Below are 18,039 nucleotides of genomic sequence, written 5' to 3' on the forward strand. Positions count from 1 at the left end.
CACTCTCTACAATTTCCTGAAAGGAAGGACTGCTTCCTTGTAGTCAGGTTGATCTCTTTCTCCAGACAGCAGCTGACAGAACCAGAGGACACAGTCTTAAGCTGCACCAAAGGAAATATAGGTTGGATGTTAGGAAAAAGTTTTTATGGAAAGAGTGATACAGTACTGGAATGGTCTGCCCAGGGAGGTGGTGGAGTCACCATCCCTGGATATCTTCAGAAAAGGATTGGGTATGGCACTCAGTGCCATGGTTTAGTTGAGGGGTTAGGGCATGGGCTGGATGATCTTGAAGGTCTCTTCCAACCTTGTGATTGTGTATCACACAGTCACAAAGACATCAGCTTTGTCTGGTGAGTGGCTACCACTCTTACACACGCCAACAGGAGGGAAACTGATGACATGTGGTGTGCACCTCAGCCACTGAAGTTTAAAAGCAAGTGTCTTGTTATAAGCTAACACAGTGTCATTTTCCATAGGTACGCTGGCTGTAAATTTAAGAGGACAAGAACTAGATACATATCTCATTCTGGTATCCTGTCTACAGCACCTATCACTTGTGGGATCATGATTGCAAGCAGAGTAGGGGGTGGTGGCTCTGCAACCATTCCAATTAAATTGCCTTGCATGTACTGAAGATCTCAGACTGGTCAACTCTACTCTCTTGACTTTTTCTTTCATTCATCTACTTTTTAACTTTTTTTAGTATTTTTTACAGTGTAGACATTTTCATTGGATTTAGGCCTTCTTGCACTTAGTCATACCTGATTGCAGGCAGACTCTTAATCAGGAAGCAGAAGTATTTGGGATGCTTATTCTCATCATTCTGCTGTTTACTATTGGTGCAGTTCAAGCCTCATACCTGAATTTTAGGTATTATTAAAAAGAAATGGATTTGTTTTGTTATTTTCCTGTGACAAAAAGGTCTAAAAAGATTAGAATGTCTTGGAAACTTTGCAAGCTTTGAACTTTTTATTTTAAAGGTGTATCCTCTCCTACAGCACATCTCCCTTACTATAAACAACCAATACTTAGTAAATATCTCTCTTACTATACTCAACCAACACTCAATAACAACTGTTTTCCTTTGTTTTGTTGCTGCCAGCTATTGTTGATCTGCTAGTGACAGCAAAACTGCATTTTGTCATCTTTAGGTGATGGTGCTAATGATGTCAGCATGATCCAAGTGGCAGATGTTGGTGTGGGGATTTCTGGTCAAGAAGGCATGCAGGTAATGTTGCTCATCCATGAGGGCATGAAACACTTCTTATCGGTCAGATTGTTCAGACTGCCTCTGGATAGTCAGCACAAATAAAGGAAAAGCAGCAAGTTGTGCTGAGGAGTGCCAGTTTTGTCTTATAAGGGCTCTCTCAGCTTGAGTTTGAGCTCACACATGTTCTGAGATCTATGACTGTTTACAAACACTCTGCCTTCTCAGAAAATTGAAATTATCAGATCTCTCTAAGCAATATGATTAAAGAAATAATTAGCTAAATAATTGTTTAAAGGAGAAAAAAACCCCTCAGCCATGCATTATTTAAGAAATAAAGGTTCATGTTATTCCCCTCTCTCCTGTATTGCTTGGGTATACTTCTTCTATGGAGTGGCTGCACAAGCCAGTACAACTGATGTAATAGCTATTTGTATAGTGTGGTGGTGACCCTTAGCCCAGCCACCCACACATCTCACTCACTCAGCTTATTCAGACAGAAAAACAGTAAATAAAGTAGAAATTGTGGCCCTTCGCAGAACCACTGCTCCTCACACCTTATAGCAAGTCTTGGTTTGGCCACATTTCCAGTCACAGGGAATAGCAGGATGAGGGTGCTTGCCTTGTAGTCTCCTGAATGTGTTCCATCCAGGGTTTACTACGTTTACCACTGTGTAAGAGGTACTTCTCTCATCCCCAGAAGAGAGGATGTATATGTATAGGATGTATGTATTATCTCAGCTTCCTCTACATCAGTTGCAGTGTCAGGACCAGACGTGGCAGTAAGACACAGAGAATGAGGAGGATACCTTATTTCCACAACCTGCCTTGTATTTGGGCAGGCTGATTGCAAGAGAAAACAGAGTAGCTGAGTATATGTCAAATAGCTCTACCAGGAAAGTGGGAAGTGTTTCCATCCTGAGGACCTGAACAGATGAGCATGCTCCTTAACTTAGTTACCAGTGGGTGGTTCTCTGACCCAAATTGCATTTTTTGCAACATTGGCTGGATGTTTTGCTCAAAAGGGAAGAGAGGCCTCCCTCACACAGTGCACAAGTTGGCTGTAGAATTTTATTTCATGGGATTTCATGAATGCTGTAATTTATTTGGGTCGACACAAAAAAACTTATAAAACAAAAATGTAATTGAGCTATGAACTTGGGTATCAACTTTTTGCATTTTCTGACTCCTGATCAGCAGAAGCTAGGACAGGTCACTGGAGAAAAGTCAGTGGATATTTTTCTTATTTATCATGCATTTTTCAATGTGTATGCATCTTCAAATCCTGCAGGCAGTCCAAGCTCCAGAGAGCTCAGAGAAGGCTGGTTTTGTGGGCTCCCCTCCAAACCCATAAATTCAAAAAAAATATGCTGCAAACATTTTTCTTGGGTCTTACCACCTCTTATGAACTTACCAATAAGCTCCATCATCTATGTATTAATTCAGATACTTTTTTTCCTAATGCAGACATAAACTGTTTCATAGCATTTTTTGTCTCTTTGCCCCTTTATGCCACTTTCAGTTCAGCTCATACACTTATAATAACTGGTTCTCAAATCCTCTGGCTTTTGCAGTGTGTCCAGGTCTGAAAGCTGTTGTCTCATTAACTCATTAAACTACCTAGTTTTATTTCTAAATGAAAGTTCAGCAGAGTGGAAAATGTTTATAGATCCCTTCCCTTACTGCGAGTCCTAAGGACCCACACAGACCTCTTTATTATGAACAACTGTCAGAATTGCACACATGCAGGTACTCAGAAGGTGTTGAGCATTTAGATGCCTAAGACAGCAATACTGTCTGATTTATTTTCTTTTCACATTCTGTGGAAGCATGTGGAGCTGGAGGTAAAAAAAAATAAATGTGAAAATCAAGTGGGTATTTTGAGCCTAAGTAAACATGCAAATGTAATTGGATAACATATCTTTCTCTCTATGTTCCTCACCATAATAAAAATGGAATAAAAAAAGAAAAAATCGTGACACTTCTCAGAGCCTGCTGAGAAGTACTGTGTTAGAAGCACAAACGAAGCTAACGGGTTTGTTTTGACATTGGAATAGGCTGAGATGGGGTGGAGGACAAGGAAGCAGACATAGCATAGCTGTTTTCTCCTCAAACTGCAAGATAGCTGTGTGTCTGCAAGACAAATCAAACTTCAGTGCAGGGAGGTTATAACAAGTGTGTCTCAGTACCTGAGAAATCCTAGGATGTGTCAACATATTAAAAAATTTCTCAGTCCTCATATATATCTACTGCTTAAATTGCAATGCATTTTTACACCTTCTCTTGCATACTGTTTTAGAGTTTATTTTATTAGCTTCTACAAGCACCTACTTGGGAAAACTAAGCCCTTTTGATGTTTTACCAAGAAAGAGAATTAGGAAAACTTAAAAGGAAGTATGTCTCTCATTTAAAAATACAGCCAAAGTATATCTAGCAGAGTGTAAGGAAGATACTGCTCCTTTGGAGGTTTTCACCTTTCCTCCTGTTTTTGCTGAACTGAATTGTGAGAAAAAAGGTGATACCAAAACAGAAAGAGAAATGTAAAATAATACTAAATTAAATCTTAGTGTGATCTTAGGGATAAGGAAAATCATGAAACACCCCTGATAACACAAGTAGGTCTCATCTAGATATACAGTACCCTGAAATTTAGTCAGAATTAGAGAGAAACTGTGATTCATTTTGTCAGTGTCATCTGACAGTCTGCACAGTCCCAGAGGACTCTCATCTAGTGTGATTTTTTCTCATACATAGTTACAGAAAATGTGTGATTTTAAAAATCCCTCAAAATACTGATATCTCAGGACAGCCAAGTAAACTGTATAAACCAGGTCTGCAAATTAAATTAAAACTAATATTTTTGTTGTTTTTTCTTTTAAAGTCAAATCATTATGATGCAACCACTTAATTGTGCTGTTCTTATCTTATTCTCTGGAAATTCATTTTGCCCTGTAAGTGCACTGTAGTTTTTACAGAGAAAGATACAGCCACCAAGGTCTTCACACATGAACCCTGGGCTTTCATGCTCGTGCAACTGCAATTGCCAGCCATTCTCCCACCTCCAGCTCTTTGTTGTTGCTTGTCACCATCTGCAATGCAGGCTGTAATCTCCTCTGGGTGAGGACCAGGTTGCCTTGAGTTTGCTCGTGGGTATTTCACATCCATGCAGCAATAGCTGCACTTCATAAGCACTGTCATGAATTTCATTCTTCATGAGTACAACTTCCACTGCGACTAGATTCATTGGTAGTGTTGAAGGGATGCTGTACAATAATGACTCCAACCTTTGTTTCGTTGAAGGCGGTGATGGCGAGCGACTTTGCAATCCCGAGGTTCAGGCACTTGGAGAAGCTTTTGCTTGTTCATGGCCACTGGTGTTATTCCCGACTCGCCAACATGGTGCTGTATTTCTTCTACAAAAATGCAGTAAGTGTTTGACTTGGCAGCTTTATGGCACCACATGTTTCCAGGGTTTATTTTGTGCTAAGTGAGCATTAGGTCAGCCTTCAAATGGTTTATAAATAAGCTGCAAAGAAATTTGCAGAGCTGAAAGACAGCTGGCTGCCATTTGCAGAAATACAGGACCCACTCCATAACAGCTACAGTGTGCTGCTGAATGTGCAAATTAGGTAACACAAATAACAAGCACTGCTGAAGAAAAGTTTCTTTACTGAGCAGTTTTGCAGAATTTAGCTGGCTGGATATGGGAGTCTTCAATGCCAAAGTCATCCAACATTGGTCCCAAGTAGCAGTTGAGTGTTTTCTCTTCCTGACTGTATCTCATCATTGTTTATGAATCACTGTACATATTTCCTGGTGCCTTGAGATAATTTGAGTCCTCTCTGTGTCTCAGATGCAGAGACTGGGAAGGTTTTTTTCCTTGATTTATCTTATTTCCAACTAATCAAAAGAGTTCATTAGAAAGGAAGCACATGGTGGTAAAGAACAGACGACGGGTCTGTGTTTCCTCCCTGGTGCATGAAACAGGACTCAATCCAGTACTGGGCATCAAGCCAGAAGCAGCTCAACTCCTTGGCCTCAACAAAGGCCCTTTGCATTGATCTTGGAGTACAAAGATGATTGATTGAAAACAGCCTAACAAGGAAACCAAGAATACCACCAGCTGGGTGGGAGTCACTGGCAGGCACATATATTTGCTCACTTGCAACAGCTACAAATCACTTTGGGAGCAAGGCATATGAAGAAGCAAGAAAAAGAGGAGAGATAGAGCTCTCATATCTCTGTTTGCTTCAAAGGGCAATGTATGAATTGTGTGCAGGAGACTGGATTTTGTCCTCAGTATCAGAAGAAAAGTGGCTTTCAGTTTTGTAAAAGTTGCTTTCCAATTTTAATCTAATCCTCAATTTTTATCAGAAGGAAACCATTATTTGCTCAAAATTTTGAACATCACCAGAATACCTAAGGGTGCTAAAGGATTAATGAAGTGTCTTTTTGTTAAAACAAGCATGTTAAAATACATTCTGTGGTCAAAGCAGGGACTGCATGCAAGTGCCCTTTCAGACATAGAAGAATGAAGGGACTTTGTAATCTGAGCTGCTGCTTGAGTCGGAAATAGCAAGCAGATTTAAGTAAGGCTGCACTGAGTGGAGAGCCACCTGTTGAAGTACAGCAGTGAAACGTGGTGGTGTTCAGATCCATCAGTTTTAAGGCTTAATCCTGAATGATGCTGAACATCTGTACTCCCACCCCCAGTGCTGGATGTTTCCAAGGTACCCATTGACATTATCAAATCTGAACTTCCAAGAGCTGTATGCATAGCCATCTTATATTAAAAATTAAAAAAATAAACCCAGAAGTAATGCACATAAGACACTCCAGCAATCAGCAGCCAGAGATGCTGCTTATACTTTTGTATACAAAAGCAGTATAATGCTTTTGTTCAGCTTGGGTAAAATCTTCCATTTTCTGTGGTACAACTGCCCTTGATTACAAGTATTATTTCTCATGCCATTTTTAATAAGACATTTTCAGAAGCTACTGCCTCAAGGCTAGAAAATAACTGAAGAGATCTCTTTGTGTTGGCTGTGTTTTGGCAGCCTTCAAAGCTTCCTGAGAAATACTTGTTGCTTCTGACTCAAAACTGTAGCTGGATATCCAGCATATAGACATGAATATGCCTGACACAGTGCCTGCCCTTAAGGAAAGATTGTCAAAAATGGAAAGATAGGAGCACCTGAATCTTCTGCAAGGAGACTATTCTGGATGATTCTCTACAGAGAGTCAAGATAGCTGCACCACAGACGTTCTGCAAGTTTTCTGTTTGCTTAAGTGGTTTCTTTTCCCCATTTGTTCATACTGTGAAATTTTCCATTCTCCACTAGAACCTAGGTAATTTAAAATTTAAACTTCACATTGCTGCAAAAGCCATTTTGAAACTTAGATGACTTCTCCAAGAAGATGTTTAGCTTCATGGAGATGATAAAAATACAAGTAAAATATAAACTAAAACATAGCATGATAGGCAATATCTGAGCTTGATGAAAAGGGATTTCACGTAAACAAATTTTACCTGCACATCTTCCTGTTTATACATTGTCTCTGCAAGGCAGCACTAAAAATTTTTTAACATATACTTCATTCACTGAGAAATTCTCTCTGGGACCACATTCATAAAACAGTCTCATCTGGCAGGGGAGAAAGGGAAAGATTTTTTACTTAAAATCTTTATGTAAATTTGTTTTGTCTTTTTCAGAGAGGTAGTACACAGAGGCAAGAGAGAACATTTGAAATAAAATTTAAAAAACTTGTTTAATACAAAATAAAATTTCAGGAGAAAAAAAATATTATTTAAGCCTCATTTATTTGTAAAGCTTTCTTCAACAGCACTATTAAGATCCATAGTAGAACTGGAAGGAAGATTTTCAGCTGACTGTATTTTCATCAAACTATCTATTTTTGTCAGAGCCAAATTTTTTCCAAGACAGGTTAGCAAGGCTCTAGAGAGAAAATTTAGTATCTTCAGAATTAGCTGCATATTGTTTTAAAAGAGTGATAAAAAAGTACATAAATTTACATATTTATTGTAATTTCTTTTTGAGAAATTACTCAAGAATTTTTTGTTGTTGTTTTTGGTGTGGAGAAGAAATAATTTTCAAAATATGTTCAATTTGGGAATGAAACTGCTGTGTCCCAGACAACTGTACTGAAGAGGGTAAGCTGTGGTAACTCAGTCTTGTTTGGGCCATAGAAAGATATTTTTCTTGAATTACATTTACAGAAGCATCTGTAGAGGTTGTGCTTACAAAAATACTACCATTTAACTTTCCCTAGGGTAATTTATAGAATGGGCTCACTAACAGTGAGTTGTATTTGCTGCTCATATACAAGACACTTCAATGTAGTGTATATATATATATATATATATATACACACATACACACACACACACATACACATATGTACATTTGTGTGCTGCAGGACGTTCCTCTTGTTCTGTGGCAATTCCCCTTTACAAGACAGGTTTACTCTCCTTAAAGCAGCTTTCATTGACTAAGCACAACATAGCCTTTTTTTTCCTCCTATGTTTAATTTTCAACCACATTTGGGCACACAGATAGAACAGATCTGCATTTTCCTCTGTATATCTAAAATTCATGAAGGATTAACATTCTCCATCTGACTGAAAGCTTTTTGAGAACAGAATACAAAAAGAAGAGGAAGTGAAAGGAGAGGTTATGTCATTTCCCATCTTCATCTTTAAAGTAGGAAAACCCTCAACAGTTTCCAACAGTTTTCTGGTTTTAATCACTTTACAAAGAATAATAAAAATTTTAGTCTTAGGGGAACCAAGCCCAGGAATTTATTTCCTTCTCTAGGAAGCTGGCTATCTTTTTCTAGGCCTCAAGTCCTTCATCAGCATCTGAAATCAGCACCTTTATTGAGCCCTCTGGATTCTCCATGCTGAAGACATTGTAGAAAAAATGAGTTGTGTGGTTTGTTTCTTTTTGGGTGATTCCAGCTCAAGTATATGAACCCCTCTGCATCTGTGTATGCATCTGATTCCTTCCTTGAGCTGAAGAAGGAGATTGAGGAATCTTTACAGCACTGCTAATTTGCTGAGTGTCAAAGCACAAAGATTGAATAGTTAAGATGACTTTTCTAAACCTTACAGTTTCACCTTCCTTACTGCTACTGGTTTCATGTTGATCTTGAGAGAAGGCCCTGCATTTATCTGTTGTAGACTGCAGAAGTCTCCCAAAACATCTCCAGCCAGCAGAGGGTATTATTGTGGCAATTCTTGTTCTTACAGTAGCTGTGTAAGTGCTGTGACATCAGTACTCATTTACCTAGAAGTCAGTGGTGGTTGGGAGAGCTTTTTACAGTTAGTTAAATTGCACCTCAGTGTTTCACTTGAACTGAAAGTTAATTTTATGTGATGCCCAAGGTCTGAGGTTGCAGCAGCACAAAGACTTGCAGGTGTGCCAGGTGTTTGCAGCTTAGCCAAGTGGTCCATGCATCAGAAAGTGGGTTAAAGAGCAGGTATCCTCACAAGGATTGCTCACATGTTCAGCATTCATAGATAAGTTCTTGCAGAGCTGGAATGAGAATGGTTTCAGAACACAGTGGGATGATGATCCTCCTTATCTTGTTATATTTACAGCATTACTTGTTTTGTTTCAGATGTTTGTGGCCCTTCTCTTCTGGTACCAGTTCTACTGCGGGTTCTCTGGCTCATCAATGATTGATCAGTGGTATCTGATCTTCTTTAATTTATTCTTCTCTTCTCTTCCACAACTGGTTACTGGTGTGCTGGATAAGGATGTGCCAGCTGAAGTGTTAATTGCTGTACCTCAGCTTTATAAAAGCGGACAGAATATGGAGGTAAAAACTTCTTGATTGCTGCAGTTTCTTTCCTGAACATCTTTAGTTTCGACTGAAAACCAGCCCTGCTCCCAAAGAGTAGATGAGTGGTAAATACAGTCTGAGAAGTTAGTGTTATTGCTCTGTGATACTTCTTATCTGAGTCAAAATGCCAAAAGTACACCTAAACAAAAGACACACTAACAAAAAAAGCCCCAGCCAGCCATATTTTTAATACGTGTCAGGAGAGAAGGCTGAATGATTTAATTCAGTCTAAACTGAACACCTCCTTCATGGTCCAGGCTCACAAATAACGAAAAAAAAAAACCAAAACAGATTGCACTTTGTAGCTAGTGCAGGCTTTTACAGAATAACCTCACAGTACTTATTCAAAACTTCACTTCCCAGCCCTTTACAAAAAGAAGACAAAGATGGCCTTGGTAGTAAGCACTTAAACTTAGTCTCTGAGGGAGGTAGTCACAGATGACAGATTCAGCTGAAATATCTGTTGAAAACACCTTGTCCCCATCTGCTTGAATTGCACAATGAAAACAAAATGAAATTGCAGGAGGAATTTGAGCCAAACCATTCCTGGTAATTACAGGTACAGTGTTCCGTGGGAAAATCTTGCTGTTTGGCAAAACTATCTATATGGGGAGGACCTTGTTTTGAGGGCAAAAGCCTTCTTAAAAATGTCTTACAAAGCTGTCCTCTTAGAGGACACAGTAAGTGGTTTTTGCCTCCAAGTGTACACCTGTATTTGGTACCCCACACATGTAGTAGCATTGCTTGATACTCTCCTGGAAAGATGAAAGGAGAATTTGAGTATAACTTATTTTAGTCCATTAGTCCAAAACTCTGTCCTTTTCATCTGTTGTTTTCTACATTTCTTCTGTTTCAGTGCATCGCACTTGAAAGATCTGTACTATTAATACCTTCCTCTCTTGCACATTTTTAGGATGATAGAAATCTTGTAATGCCTTAAGGCTTCTTGGGAGGTTATGTCTGCCTGTCTTCAGCTGGCAAACTGAGAAGTCTCCCAGGTTCACAGAACAGTTATTTCTCATAGAGAAGCCCAGAAATCATTCTAAGTTTTTTTGTTTGCTTGTTTCTTTTGGGTTTTTGTTTGGTTTTGGGGTTTTTTAAAATCTATTGATCATATTCCCTTTATAGTTACCTAAAAAGGGATTTTAAAAACCTAAAAATCTTGTTTGAGGTGGGATCTCTTTCAAAAAGGCCCTATAGTATTGTAGAATAGTTTAGATGGCTCTGGAGGCCATCTGATCCAGACCCCTGGTCAAAACAGCTTCAAACCAGGATGAGGTTTCTCAGGTCTTTATCTAGTCCAGTTTTGAATGTCTCTAGCACTGGAGATTCCACAATTCCTCTGAGCAGCCTGATGCAATAATTAACCATGCTAGTTCAGGAGGCCAAGTAACATCATAATTCTTTCGAAGCATCTTTCCATTCCCATTTTTAGTCTACAATGATATTTTCCACAAAAGGAAGAAGACCTGATCAAGCTATTTATTGGAGATGTAGAATATATACCAAAATTATATAACCATTTTTCCATTTATAAACTATTTTTCCTTATATCTAGGTCCCTTATATGACCATCCATATCCCTGCAATTGTATATTTCTGTAAACCAAAATGTTAGTTTAATATTGGTTTTTAGCAAGCAATTTTATGCACATACTTACAGATGTGTTTATATATATGTTTTATATAAATATTTGTAGCATAAATTGCTGCATGAATTGCCACTAAAGACCTTTGTTGTGAATGTTCTCTAAGTACATGTGCATTTACTGTTTTCTGCCAATAAATACCCTGTGTTTGTGCTTATGCCTATGTGATGTAGAACCCATTTATTCCTGTTCATTAGTGGTCTGACTGTAGTGCATAAAAAAGGGCACCTTCATAAATGTTTCCTGGCCTGAGCATCAGATTAAAATTACATCCTCTGCCAGGGAAAAAAAAAAAAAAAAAGAAAAAAGAGGCAAAATACTTTTATCCCAGAACAGAGTGACTTGCAGGTAGACTGTTCATGCTTCATCCCCCAGGGTAGCTAAATGATTGGCAAAGTTATGAAGCTATTTTCCCAAGCCCTTAAAACTGCCCTCGAAATATCCCCCTCGAAATACCTATCCTGGCAGAGAGAATCTTCATTATGATCTGATCTTCTTTATGTTTTTTTTTAACAACACAGGAGTACCAACCACACATGTTTTGGATGAACATGATTGATGCTATGTATCAAAGCCTGGTTTGCTTCTTCATCCCCTATTTTGTAAGTGTTTGGTTTAAGCCATTCTATTTCAAGCATTTGGAGGAGAACTGGCAACACAGCTTGGGCTAAATTCTGTCTTCTTTCTTACAGACTTACTATGATTCAGAGGTGGATATCTTCTCCTGGGGAACTCCCATCACCACAATAGCTCTTTTCACCATCATCCTGCATTTGGCTATTGAAACCAAAACTTGGGTAAGGTACCCACAGCCTACATAGATGTATGCCAGCCACTGGCATAGACATAATTCTTCTCTTAGTGCCACCTTTCAAAAACATAAGATGGTTGCTCCTTTCCCTCAGCACATTCTGTTTTTAGCAGGCATTTTAAAAAAGCATGGAAAGGGTTTTAAAATATGATCTGCAAACAGCTTTGTAGTGTTGTATTTATAAGAGTTTTTAAATATACAAGACTCTAAACTCTTTGCTGTGCATAGATTTGACTCCAGAAATTAAGAAGTTTTAATATAAGTCACAGCAAACTTCTCAGAATATAAAGAATCATTATACTTATGTTGTTAATGTTTTTGGTTTTTGTTCTAGACTTTTCTCCACTGGTCATCTTGCATCTTCAGTATAATTTTATTTTTCTTTGTGGCTCTGGTTTACAATGCTTCTTGCCCAGTCTGCCATCCTCCATCCAATCCCTACTGGACCATGGAAAGGCTGATGGGAGACCCTATGTTCTATTTCACTTGCATTATATCACCAGTTGTTGCATTGCTGCCCAGGTATTGTATCTTCTCTCATGTCTTTTTCTGTATGTAAAGGCACTTCATGCATATGATTGGGAGAGCAAGAACATTTTACACTCCCCAGCTTTTGTTTTGCCTAACAGCCAATTGAGTTTCTTTCAGCAGCTGATTATTTGAAATCCGGCTGTCTAACCTGTTCTGTGCTCCTGACCACAGGAACAGACCACAGCTCCTGGCCAAGGACCACAGGAATGGGATAATTGTAGTCTGTTGGTCAAACCTCCTGGCCATGCAGAGGTTTGCTACCCTGTGAGGTTTTCTGTGATGCTTCTGGATTCAGTCCATCCTCAAAGAAAAGTCACAGTACCCAGATTCTGATAGTTTGTTGTGAACATACTTGCTTATTTGCAGATGTAGGAAACTGGCTCTGCAGACTTATCCCTATTGCCTTTCCTCATCAGGAAAGATGAAAGACTGTGTGTAATCACAAGGTGGATCACTGGCTAAACATACAGATTTATTACACTGCCTAATTAAATTATTAATCAAAATATTAGCCCAGCATCCAGAGCTGTCCATCTGCAAGCTTTCTGGTGTGGAGCATAGGAACAGCACATAGAACTCTCTTATTTTTCTGTGTTGCACTTTTGTCTTGGATGTTTTCCCTTAATAATGTATTGAGTATTTCCTTCTTTCATTTCTTCTCACATGGCCATTCTCATCTTGCAGGTTCCTGTACAGAACCCTTCAGGGAACACTATTCCCAACCCAGCTTCAGCTTGGACGCCAGCTGAGTAAACTGTCCCCAGAGACTCGTGCCCAGCTCCTCACCGAGTTGAATGTAAAGGAGACAATGTGCCAGACACGGCTCTTTGCAGACAGCTTCTCCCCGAGCCTCTGCTCAAACACCAGTGATTGTTACAAGGCTGATAACCAAAGCACTCCTTTGCCAGCCTCTCCTCAAACAAGGGAGTCACTTCTCCGAGAGGACACAAAGGCAGACCACAAAACAGATCAGACTGCGGCTGCCTCTCCCCAGGGTGCTGTGCTGTATGAGGAAAACAAGCTCCCCTCATCAGCAGCTGCTCTGGAAAGGTCCGTGGGGTTTCGGGAATTTCAGTGTGGCACTGCAGAGGTGGAGTCGTTGCCTGTGGGAACAACATTCCCGTGGAGCTCAGCAGTCGACCAAGCAGACTTCAGTTTGTTGAAGTGGATCACATCAACTCCACTGTTCAGTCACATTGGGACTGTTTTACAGGTGTCATCAAGCAGTTTACAAAATGAAGCACAGGACAGTATGTGTGTGCTTGGCTCTTCTTTGCATGTGGACTTCAAAGGTTTAAAAGAAGAGAGCTCAAATAACTTGCAGGACAAAATGAAAGGAACCCCAACTGATCATTGTAAAAATGACAATTCTGAGACCACCTTTTTATGATGTGGGCCTTAAATATATTTATATATTTTCTATTTGCACACATTTATAGTGAGATTACTCTATTTGTTTCCGAAGGTGAAACAGAAAATCAAAGGTACAGAATGATTATTTAAGAATGTTTAAATACAGTTTATTAAGAGCTTTAAATATAAAAAGAAACACTTGAAAGTTCCATTTATATTGTTTTATTTTTTCATCTCATTTTGTAAAGAAATGCCTTTTCTTTATTTTTCAGATGCTTTTCTTTCATTCTGACACATACTGTAAAAGCAAAGGATCTATCTTCCATATTTGAAAGGATTAGATTCAGCAACAATTACTGATATCATTATAGGCCATTCAGTAATCGAGGAGGAAAAACCATGATAATAAAGAGTCACTGTATTCCATCCATCATCTACTTGCCAGTGTATTTTGTCACTGAGACAAAGCTGTGGAATTATTATACACCTCTCTGTAAATGTTAACAATATCTTACCACCGCATTAATAATACTGGTATTTTATAAATGACACCATGTTCTGATATTGCAGCCATAGCATTTGATGTGTCATGATAAAACAATAAATAAATGACATCCATATTGCAAAGTGACTTCCCAGTCTGGCATTAATTGTAACTCAGCCCTTCCCTTGCAGTAGCTGGTGTTTGGCTGGGCATGGCCTTACATCATGCTGTACAAAAAGCTTGCTGCTTGTTTGTAAGGAAGGATTTGGTGGCAGAGAACTGGTGCCTCATGTCTGCTGTAGAGTTTGAGCTGGGAAGCCTGTGATCTTGGGTGCTGGAGCACTACCACAGCCACTGCTGTTGAAGAGATCTGTTGTGCTTGCTGGTGGGGTGAAGGACTGGCAGAGTGGAATTTTGTGAGACACCTTTGCTGTTGTTTCCGTCAGCTTGAATGGAGTCCTTGTGTGTGGTGAAGTTGAATGACCAGCTGTGAGGGTACATGATAAGCAGCGCTATTTGAGCCTGGTGCAAAGCAGGCTATGTCCAGTCCCAAAAGCAGGAAGCTGCACTGCTTTCTGAGATTATCTCTGAGCCCACCTCACGTGGTTGTAAACCTCAGACTGCCAGGGGTACATGGCTGCCAGCCTGATGGATCCCAGGGGATTTAGCCTGGAATGCTGCTGGTTCTTTAACACCTGCTCACCATGACCACATGTGAACTATCTGCTGCACTTCTTTTCCTCACTGAAGGCTTTCGTGGCCTTTTATTGCTTGCCATCAGTTTTTCTAAGGCCACAACTTGTTCGTGCCATGCTCTGTGCCTGGCAACCTGCCTGCCACGTGGATTGCCTCAGCGTGGTAAGACTCAGTACCCACCATCTGTCACTTGCTAATTCGCTCAGGATCTTTTTTTTTTTCAGAGATTTATATACACTGGCCTCTTTCCCAAAGGCTGAATTGATAATATGATACTGTAAAGTGCCGATGAAAGGAAGAGATGAAAGCAATGTAAATAAGAGCAGTAAGCCTGTAAATATGTTACCCTCATGAAACATGACACATCCACATGTAACTAAACTGCATTTTGGGATTAGAATTGACTGGGGACAGGGGAAAAGCACTAAGGGACTCACTATTGCAGCCTCCTGTGAACAGCTTTTAGCATGATTGATTTAAAAAAAACGAAGCTGAACTTCTTCCTTTTACCCTTGAGATAAAGAGGAACATTGGTTTATATGTATGGGTTTAGTGGAGGAAAGCACATCTATTGACTCATTTGTTTCTGGCTGAAAATGTGCTGGCATTCCTGTGCTACAGAAATTGTGACAGAAATGAGGCAGTTTGAGTGGCCACTCAGTTTCCACAAAGGCAGGTGGGCATCTGCCCTGTCAGTGCCAACAGGAGGCAGGAGTGTGGGTCTTGGCACAGCCCTCTGAGGCAGGGCAGATGCTGTGCTGTCACAGCACTCTCCAGTCACTGGTGAGGAGCCTGCAGGACTCAGCTCAGCTGCAGAAACCTCTTTTGCTAAGGTCTCTAACTGAGGGACAAAGCCCCTGTTCAGGTATCTCTGCTTGCTCTACCAGCCTGCTCACTCTGGATAGTAACTGTTGGCATGACTTTGCAGGTAATCTTTTTGCAAGGTTAGCTGGCTGTATTTAACATGTCCTGTGCAGAGATTGCCATGGTAAATAACTCATATGTGTGGAGATGCAGCGTCTTTTAATGTCAGAGGAGAAGTCAAATGACACTTTGAAATGTGTGAATGTTGCCATCTGGTTAGAAACCTTCATCTGCTTGTAAAACAGGATCTCACAGAAGGACACAGAGTCAGATACCAGGTGGGCAGAGTTCATAGGTTTGCAGGATGTTAAATTCAGTCTAAGAGTATCAGGGGTTCATAGCAGGAGCTTGCCAGGGATGTTGCAGGTGTGTGCCCTCTCTCAGTTACTCTCAGTAGCAGCCCTAACAGCCAGGTGAGTATCTCCTGAGCTTCTTCACTCCTCTGCATCAGGAGTCACCTCCTTTTCACAGCAGGATTGATGTCCCACAGGCCTTCATGGAATTTTCTAGCAGCAGAAAGGGTTGGAGCATCACTGGGGTTTGGCTCAAGGCTGTATTTCATTGTACTCTCCTCAGAAAGAACCTAAATTCATCTCTGGCCATGCCTTTGCAGTACAAGATTTGGTTTGGTTGTTGTGCTTTCAGTGTTTCAAAGATTATTTTTGTAGGTAAGGCGTGGAAGGATTCCTTTGGGACTGAGAGGTGCTCATGCACTGCCAGATAGATGTGTTAAGTTGCCACTGTGGGTGTGAGTTGTACATCTGCTTCATATATTTAGGGAAACTCTAGATCTCAATCCTCAGCTGCTGCAACATCATAGTATCTCCAGTATCTGCAAGATGACTTACCCCAGCTGGGAATCAGGCCTCCATAACTGCTCTATTTTTGCAAAATAAAAATTTAAAAAAAAAATCTTTAGAGATTTATTTTGAAATACCTAAGCTATAAATTAATCCCTTCATACTAAAAGATAACATATCCTTATTGTGGCAGCAATCCTTAAAAAATTTATTAATTTGATCTTGAATAAACCAAATGATCCTGCTGACCTGAATGGAGCAGTGGCCTCACAGGGTTGCTGCTGTGCCTACAGATGGGTAGGAAGATGTGCCACACTGAGGCCAACATGTCCCAAACCCTCACAGAGAGTCACCTGAAGGCAAGAACCAGGTCAGCTGGATGTTAGCAAGCAAGTTGTCTCCATTTTCTTTTGGGAGATACATTGTAAAATAACATCAATAAATTGTAACTTAAACCACAGTTTGGAGGGGGAAAAAGCCCAAACATTTCACATTTGGAAAGAAAATATTAAGCAAACTAATTATTTACATTTTTAATCAGTTCTCCCTTCAGCAGCCAGAAGACAAACACATCAAAGCATGTTACTTGCTGGGTTTTAGGACTTGTCAACATTTTGAAGCTGCTATTAATATTTGAAACATTTTAGCTAAATAAACACTAATTGCTTTTTGAAGCTGTATACATGGATTTTAATAAAATAGAAAAAACTTGTAGTCATTCCTGTTGATGCAGTTGAGCACTTGTTGTATCAGGCAAAACAAAGCTTTAAATGTGTGAGGCTAATCCACAAAAAGCATGCAACTATTTATGAAAAGATTCCACAAGGCAATTAGAACAGTACCCATGTTTGGTCTTTTACCAACAACAGCCCCTAGTACACTGTTTGAAATATTTGCACTGAATTCTGCAAGCACTTCTGTGTCTGCTTGATGTTGCTAGCTGAAGTAGCCCAGGTGAAATTAATGACTGAGAAGAAGAGTTGTGAATTAAGCATCACAGAGTTCCATACTTCTTAGTCTTATTGATGTAAACCAACTTCTCAGTGATTTATCCATTTCCAAAATTCCTTCTGGATATATAAAGATCTTTTAGAAACAGACAGGAGTGTTCTATCAGCATGACTCTCTAATCTCAGAAATTATATCTCACACATATGCCAGGGCAGTAGAACTGGGCATATGACTGTCAAAATAGGAACAAAACAACCTTCCAGTGTTTTTTCCAGGCTTTTCCAGCTATACATCACTGTTCCGTGTGCTCAGTCATGAATCTGCTTGCCACCCTCCTTTTCTGGCTGTGAAACCACAGCTATACACCCTGAATAAAATTTCCTCAGACCTTTTCAGATTACTCAGAGACTGCTCTTGCTTCTATTACATGACTTCCCCAATGACCTTGCATTGAACTTTGACTTACCATTTATTCACACCCAATTCACTGCTCAGGGCAGCAGTCTGTGCTTGCTCCCAGTACATCTCCTGAAGGCTCTACCCACTTAATCAACAAGCACTGCTTTGCTGTGCCTTCAGCCAACTTTTCATGCTCACTTTTTGCTTCACTTCAGGCTTATACATCCTAAACATCACTGACTGCCCGATGGCACACACACAAGATATGGAGGATTTGAGAAGGTTTATTCGTTCAAGTTGCCACATAAAAGGGCTCTGCATGAATACTGGTTTCGGTAAATGGAGATGTTCAGCTTAAAATAAACTGTCAGAACTGTGTGTGCTTGAATCATCATGGAGTGACAATTTATAAAACATAAACATAAATC

At 39.8% G+C, this 18,039-nt stretch overlaps 1 protein-coding gene across 1 annotated transcript in view; it reads left to right on the forward strand.

Annotated features, from left to right (window-relative positions):
• ATP10A (ATPase phospholipid transporting 10A (putative)) overlaps positions 1-13,983 on the forward strand; it is a 109,352-nt gene extending 95,369 nt beyond the window's left edge. The window contains exons 15-21 of the mRNA XM_054272323.1: positions 1,152-1,228; positions 4,508-4,633; positions 8,849-9,049; positions 11,244-11,324; positions 11,415-11,519; positions 11,868-12,055; positions 12,749-13,983. Coding sequence (XP_054128298.1) covers positions 1,152-1,228; positions 4,508-4,633; positions 8,849-9,049; positions 11,244-11,324; positions 11,415-11,519; positions 11,868-12,055; positions 12,749-13,454 — 1,484 coding nt within the window. The 3' untranslated portion in view covers positions 13,455-13,983. The remainder of the gene's footprint in view (positions 1-1,151; positions 1,229-4,507; positions 4,634-8,848; positions 9,050-11,243; positions 11,325-11,414; positions 11,520-11,867; positions 12,056-12,748) is intronic.
• The last annotated feature ends 4,056 nt before the right edge of the window (positions 13,984-18,039 follow it).

The sequence above is a fragment of the Melozone crissalis genome, unplaced genomic scaffold (assembly GCF_028551555.1).
Source record: "Melozone crissalis strain CALT ecotype California unplaced genomic scaffold, PUWL_Pcris_2 ptg000013l_1, whole genome shotgun sequence".
Classification (NCBI taxonomy): Eukaryota; Metazoa; Chordata; class Aves; order Passeriformes; family Passerellidae; genus Melozone; species Melozone crissalis.